We start from the raw sequence: 7775 nt of genomic DNA on the forward strand, positions 1-7775 counted from the left end.
CAGCTCCCTCAGCCGCTCCTCATAAGACTTGTGCTCCAGGCCCCTCACCAACTTGGTTGCCCTTCTCTGGACATGCTCCAGCACCTCCATGTCTTTCCTGCAGTGAGGGGCCCAAAACTGAACACAGGACTCGAGGTGCGGCCTCACCAGTGCCCAGTACAGGGGGATGATCACTGCCCTAGTCCTGCTGGCCACATGGTTTCTGGTACAAGCCAGGATGCCATTGGCCTTCTTGGCCACCTGGGCACACTGCTGCTCATATTCAGCCAGCTGTCAACGAACACCCCCAGGTCTTTCTCTGCCGGGCAGCTTTCCAGCCACTCTTCCCCAAGCCTGTAGCGCTGCATGGGGTTGTTGTGACCCAAGTGCAGGACCCGGTACTCAGCTTTGTTGCACCTCATACAATTGGCCTTGGCCCATCGATCCAGCTTGTCCAGATCTAGGAAATAACACAACATGATATATTTTCATTACCATTTCTGTGTGTTGTAGCATTCTGACAGCAAGTAAGAAAGAAGCTGCATTTGGCTTTATGGAAGGGACTGCAGTAATTAATCTTCATTAGGATTGCTGCCATGGCCTTGTGAATTAAAATTTATTACATGGAAAAAGATTTGTGGCACAGCATGTTTGATTAGAAAAATGCCAATATTTTTGGGATAAATTAGTCCTAACTTTTCTGAACTGTATTTTATTAGCAGATTCATTCATTATTCCTGTACATTTCTTTGGGAAAGAGCTCACGTGTGCTTTGTTGCAGCCTGGAAACTTGACTCGTGGCCTGCAATTCAGTGGCGAGGGAGGTTTGTTTCCAGAGCAGTGCTGGTAAACCTAGGCTCCAAAGCAAGATCTGATAAGTGTTAACTGGAGCACAGCCTGTCTAGAGATCTCACAGTATTACGTTGTTTAAACAACAGCAACTTGGCTGCGTGGCCACACATTTCAAATAGCTGGCTCTCAAGCACTTAAAATCTAAACCTTACAGCTTGTCAAGACATACCTTGAAGGCCAGAAGTGAGTTAAATACTAACAATTAAAAGCTTTCTATTTTTTCCTAGTATCACCTCAAAACACACTTGTGAGATTATTTTTTTAGTAGTTAAATTAGAGTTTCTTGGTATATAGTTATCAGGGTCATAGGTAGATCCCCTGTTTCCCAGATGCCATTCATATATGCTGGCATTTATTTAGGAGATAGGATTCATAAACCGTGCTTTAGTGTTTGAGTAATAAACATTACCTATCAAATGATAGTATCTTTGTTGTTACAGCTGTGCAAACGGTGACCACAGAAATTACTGTGCCTGTTGATAAGGCGGCTGTTAGTACCTCCTCGCCTGTGTAAACACAGCCTGTCCCAGTAAATCCTTCCATCAGGCAGCTTCAGACCTCACGGGTCGTTCAGGCAGCTGAAAACCTAAATTGCACCAGATGGTAAAAGGAAGGAATTGTAATCCAGCTGTACATGCCATGCTCTAAGTGTTATAAATAGAAGATGAAAAGATGCACTGGCTTTGGTTTGGATCTGAATTGTGGGGTTGCTTTCTCACTGTGTTGTTCTGTTAGAAAATAGTTCACCTTAGAATACCTTTATTTTGTTTTGGCTATCTGTGGACGCCAGCTGGTAGTGCATCAGTTTGTGTGCTTGTGAGGAATAAGGGGCCATTTATGTCCATGGGAAGTGACCAATGATAAAAAGATTGGCTCTGCAGTGTGGGCTGACAGGCCTTCGGTTGACGGAGTCTGAGGAGGAATTCATTTGACAATAAGTGCAGAAATCATCCCTGTATAGCTGCTTTCACACAGTCAGCCCTTTTACAAGCACACCTGAGAATTACACCTATTACGTCTCCTCCAAAGAGCTTTCTGTCCAAACAGCTAAGGTAAAGCACCCAGGTGGAGTTCAGGATACCCCTTGGCATCATGATGCCAGACATCTCTCCTGGTGATTTTCCAGCTTCCTTTTAAAATTGCCACTCTCACCCTTTGTAAAAGCTACATCTCTGACTGCTCATCCAGGGTAGTACAGCCACTCTCCAAACCACCCAAACCATCGCTGGTAAAAATCCATCCTGGAGGAACAGGGTTGGGGGTTGGACTAGCTGATCTTTAAAGGTCCCTTCCAACCCAAACCATTCTATGGACAGGCACTGTCTGTCTTCTCTCTGCATCTCAAAATTATTAACATCTTATTTGCACGTTCCACATGACTCTCTGCGTTCCTTCCTAAGTTGCCTTTATCAAATACTGTTTTGCTTCTGCTTTTTGTGCATCATGAAAACACAAGCCTTTAGTTCTCTTCGTCACTCGGTGGCTTTGCTGCTGCTGCTTCTGTGTTATACATTCCTCCTTATTCACCTCTCCAGCTTACCGCCAGTAGGGGTCAAATAAGTGTGAAAATACACCTGCTAATGTGTAGGTATATCTTTAGTATGCACTACTAATCAAGCACCATGATCCCTCAGTAATAATAAGGAACAGCCTGACTCAGCATAATCTTCCCACAAAGCTTATGATGAAAATTAATCATAATTGTGTTGATGTGCTTTTGTTTGTGGAAAAAATTAGAAATCTCACAGTTCCTTCTGAATGGGTTTCATATTTAAATATTATATCTTACAGACATCTAAGCCTCTGGGCCTTAAATTCAAAAAATGAGTATAATTTTTGGTATTTTAAGTCTGCTATTTCATAACTTGTGAGACTTCTGCATTGTTTTAATTGCTAAGATGTTTTGAACTAATGTCCTAGATGAAGCATTAGTCAATTATGAATGCAAACTGGTCTTCATTTAAATGCCGGAAATAACTGGCTCTTTTGCAAACAAGCTGAAATGCTTTTACTTCATGAGTTTTCAGCCTTACACTTTTAAAGCGAACCCCTATACTCCGTCCTAATCAAAGCAAACACCATGAAACTCCAGCCCAAACCCACACTGGCCACTTGGAAAAGTGAGAAGTCTTAGGGCTTTAAAGTATTTTTATCTACTGTCAGTATAGCTTCAGCATTTATGGAGTATCTTAAGCACTACAGAGAGAAATAGAGTCCTTTCCCCAGAAAAGGAATAAAATAAATGTTGGTAGCAAGCACTGAAAAGCCACCCCCATGGGAATGACAGCTCAAAGCCGGCAAAGTTGCTATATCCTTTGAAATGTCCCAATTTTAGGAAAAGTATTTGGTGCACAGTCATCAGCTATTCATAGAATCATAGAATGGTTTGGATTGGAAGGGACCATTAAAAATCATCTAGTCCAACTCTCCTGCCGTAGGCAGGGACATTTCTCACTAGATCAGGTTGCTTTACACTATTTCTTTTGGATAGGCAGGGAAGGACAATATAAAGGTAGGGTGCTTTGTTTGTTTTAATTGTGGGAATGCAAGGTGTTTCTCATAGGATTTCCCTCCTCTCTCTGTGTGCTGTAATGAGTAGGCAGGAGTTGGCACTGTTCTTCCATGAAAGGTGGGATGGACGAGAGAGGGACGTACGTAACACATCTGCAGTCCAGTGCAAGGCCATCAGATCTCATGTTACTCCTTCATCTCAATGGACAGGCAGCCAGAAAGCACAGTGTACGAGCCAGGAAGAGGAGGATGTGTTGTGCTGCCAATCCCTCTCGGAAAGCTCTCGGAAACTTCTTGAAAACTGCTGTGTTTTGGGGTTAATGTTTGGGTTAGGCTGATTTCCAGTGAGTGGTGAAACCAGCGTTTCACAGACTGGTAACTAGTCCTCTTAATGGAAAAACAAGGTGGGCAGCTGAAGGTGGTTTGAATTGGGCATTGGGTTCCTGTGCTGTGTTGGTTCAAAGGACAGTGTTCCCGAATTTGAGGTAATTTTTATAACTGCTGTTTCTAATTGTTAAGTCTCTAAACAATATTTCCGAATGAAATATTTCACAAACATTACATTTACACTTAAGCAATTATAAAAATTAAGGCAATTAAAAAAATTCTTGTTGAAACTTTTTTTTTAAAAAGTAAATTGAATTTTCTGGGTAGAAATTTGCCAAATTTTAATTGAAAATCTGACTTTAACCATCTATTTTAGAAAAGCATAAACTCAGTCTTTGAAGTTCCATTTTTATTTTTGTTATATTCTTTAAAATACAAACATGAAAAACTGAGAATGCTGCTTTGTTTCAGTTCACTTGTTTGGAGAGAATGACTTGGGGTGCAAGAGGTGGCATTCTGCTTTTTTTGGTATGAATTCTACCCTGCAGCATAGGACAACCAGCTGCCTATAACCTGGTACATGGATATTATATCTTAGAACAGATTTTGTTAGATTAGATTATTTTAATCTTAGATAAGATGATTTATAGCAAATTTTCTATGTTATGGACAAAAACCACATGAAGATGCATGAAAGCTTGGGCTTTCCTCCTGTTGCTGTCATGTGGCCATGTGACAGAAGTCAAAGTATTAAAGCAAATATGTAGCCATTTTGTCCAAATTGAAGGCTGCAAAAGGCAATTCATTCAAGTCTTAAGAAAAGCAGCAGAAGAAAAAGGAATTCACCAGGGAAAATAACTGGGTTTGGGTTTTTCTCTTCCTCTCATGGCAAAGAGGTGGTTAATAGCTTCCAAGGAAAGCTTCTGAAAGAAGGGGAAAGAGTGGCTTGAATGAGATGGACCTAAATCAAAACTGTATTAAGTGAAGGATTCACCAATGAAATGACAGTTCATGTATTTTCATTTTATTTTTGTCGCATATTTATTTTAGACTACATCTTGAATGCATGTCAAGGTCCACTGACATCACTAAATCGGTTTTGTCGAGTTGTCTGTCACTCTATAAGGCAGCAAATATTAGATAAGACTGATAGCAATATCTTGATACTCTGTAATCAATTAAGACTGCAGAACATCCACCACCACCTTGGCCTGAAAGCAGTTCTAATTTAGATATTCAGAGTTCATCGGCTTCTATTGCTTCACCCTTCTGAATTGTAATTTTGTTTGCTCTTATCTTGACATAAATTTGCTTTATTTAAAATGAATTGTTTGATTACATGATGATATTGATTACCACAGTTGTAAAAAAGAGTAATTGATTTGTTTCTGCAGTGAACTGGAGGAGAAGAGTGGAAGAAAGAAAAGAAGCTATAGCAATAGTACCACAGCAGAAGAAATGCCACTGAAAAGAAAGAAGGTGAAATTCAGCCAAGAGGAAGACCCCTATTTGCCATTAGATACTGGGCTTTCTCTGGTAGAGGATGAAGAGCTTGTACTACATCTGCTCAACAGTCACAGCTAATTATTTTTCTGCACGTTTTCTTTTCTGAGACATCTCCACAATTTTGTCAGTAGTCTACACAAAATGAATTTGGCATCTGGGCAGCTGGGTACCAGTGGACACAGATAAATGAGTTCCATGTGCAATGGGATTGCCTTAGATTGGCTCATAGATTATAGACAATATTTCGTTTGATTTATAAGGCTTCTAAACGAACTTTAGAACCTAAATCCCCAGATGTCATTTTGCAGTAACACATTCATAATTTAAAATCTCCAAGTTCTGAAACAATTATCTTTTTTTATTTTCATCTTGCTTTAAATAAAACGGGATGCTCCTTTCTTGACTGTGACAGGTTTGTTATTTTATAAGATAAATGTGTACTAAAATTATTAAAGAAGAAATACTGTTGGCAGCTCAAATCATATTACTTAAAAATAAAATGCATTTTTTCTTCTGTGTATCATGCACATATTTTAAAAATATTTTAATAAAAATTTCTGAGCCTTGGTGTAAAATTTTGGTGTCTCTTTCAGCTTTCTTATGAAAGCATTTATTTATCCTTCAGTTATCATTTCTATTATGATTCTGTCACTGGTGTTAGGCAATTCAGAAAACGGCTTTTAGAAGCTAAAACCGAACCCTACATTTGAATACCATGTGAATGAGAACACAGTGATGCCACAAAAAGGTAGAGCATAACACTGCCTGGTAAAATTGGTTACAAGGTAGATTTTGTGGCAGACTTAAAACTGGAAGGGAGCTACTTTTTTTTGTTATGACCAAATATAATGAAGAAAAATAATTTATTGTTGAGCATATTTTCAAGTTTCATCCCATCAAACCATGGTTGTTTGTTGCAGATCTTGTGCGTGCTTACCCATAACCGCTGCACCTTGATGAAGAGCAGCACATATGCTATGTGAGTCCTTTTCCCGGGGAAGGGAAGAAGCAGGCATTCTCTCTGAAGCAAAACAAAATATTAATACCAAGTTCTTAGTTATTTGAGTAGATTTTCTTCTCTTTCTTCCGCCCAAATGCCAGCTATGAGCCAAATTCGCCGTCTTCTTGCTTGCATTCTTGACTACCCCCTCAAGGATATTGGCACATCGTTCAGAAAAAAGCATGGTAAACCCTTGCAGGCAATATGGAGAAAGATGAAAACTGCTGAGAGTTTTACACATCTCCAAAGTGACCTAGGCAAAGGGAAGGCTGCTGTGCAAGAAAACGAAGGAGAGCAGGAAAATCCAGTGTTTTGTTTGCTGACACAAGTTTTTTGACAGCAGACAAGCATGTAAAGTGATGATTGTCAGTTTTCAGCAGACCTGTGTCTTAGTGAAGTTTACATGGCAAAATAGAGAGTAAAACACTGAGTAGGTACAAATGCCTGAGGGCTTTCCCCTGTTGCTTCCCTTCACCAAATTATAAAGTACACATTGTCTCAAAAAGTTGTCTCTGTTTGGTCTTCCCATCACCTATATGAAGAACATATTAAAGTAAATACTCCTTTTTTTCAATATCACTTTTTCCATTTTTTTTTTGTTTGTTACAGAAATCTATCAGGACCAATTCAGTACTATCCTTTCTTTCTCCCCCTGCACCCCATGCTATCTTTTAGCTCAGTTACCCAAAACTGAAAATATACTGCAAATTCTTGTCTCCAAATGTTGCTTCTGCTGTTCTGCCAGCAGGCAGGGTATCATAAAAACATTATTATAGGCAGAGCACATCTGCCATCTGCTCCTTCCTGACAATGTGGAATGAGAAGAAATGACCAAGTTTCACAAACAGCTAAACATGAAAGATGGGACCTGCCTGGCAGCTGATGCACAGTGTTGTTTAGTCTACGGATCCACAGTGGGACTGGAAAATACTGTGATCTGGGAGTAGCATCGCTGATGAATCTGTTAATGAAGAAGGATCCGCCGTGATGCTGTTGTGACGGTGCTTAGGCTCCATCATGTGAACGGCTGCAGTGAATGTGATGAACAGTGTCAACAAATGCCTCTGCACTGCGATAACAGAGGTCCTGCTCCTGCAGTTGTGATGGAAGGTGGTAAACTTCAGTGCAAGGAGCACCAACAGCAGAAAGGTATTCAAAGATGAGCTGTAGGTAGATGATAATACATAGGGTGGTATCTACGTCTTATTCAGAGGTATTCATAGTGTACTTTGTGGTGATCAGTTGTCTTGTACATCACCTGATGTCTCTCAACTCAAATCTTTGCTCTGAGAAGGTTGAACATAGTTTGTTGGGGCAAGTAAGTAAAAACCAAAAAGATTTACCATTTCTTATTGGAATATTCTCATTTGTATGCTGGGGTGTGAGAGAAGTATTCTTACCTACTGAGCAGTAAGACTAAAAATTAAATTATGCATATTGGAAGGATTGTGTTATGCTTCTATTCTTATGATGTTTTCATTGTCTGCGTAAAATAATTTTTCAAGTGCTCTTATTTTTGTGGTTTGGGATAATGGAGTTTCTAATATATTTGTGTTGTCTGATAGAGAGCCATTGTTTCTTGAATCTTTGCGAAGTTTGC

At 39.7% G+C, this 7775-nt stretch overlaps 1 protein-coding gene across 1 annotated transcript in view; it reads left to right on the top strand.

Annotated features, from left to right (window-relative positions):
• DDX10 (DEAD-box helicase 10) overlaps window positions 1–5573 on the top strand; it is a 194397-nt gene extending 188824 nt beyond the window's left edge. The window contains exon 18 of the mRNA XM_052813079.1: window positions 5064–5573. Coding sequence (XP_052669039.1) covers window positions 5064–5253 — 190 coding nt within the window. The 3' untranslated portion in view covers window positions 5254–5573. The remainder of the gene's footprint in view (window positions 1–5063) is intronic.
• Window positions 5574–7775: the final 2202 nt, after the last annotated feature.

This window comes from Harpia harpyja, chromosome 17 (genome assembly GCF_026419915.1).
Source record: "Harpia harpyja isolate bHarHar1 chromosome 17, bHarHar1 primary haplotype, whole genome shotgun sequence".
NCBI classification, from domain to species: Eukaryota; Metazoa; Chordata; class Aves; order Accipitriformes; family Accipitridae; genus Harpia; species Harpia harpyja.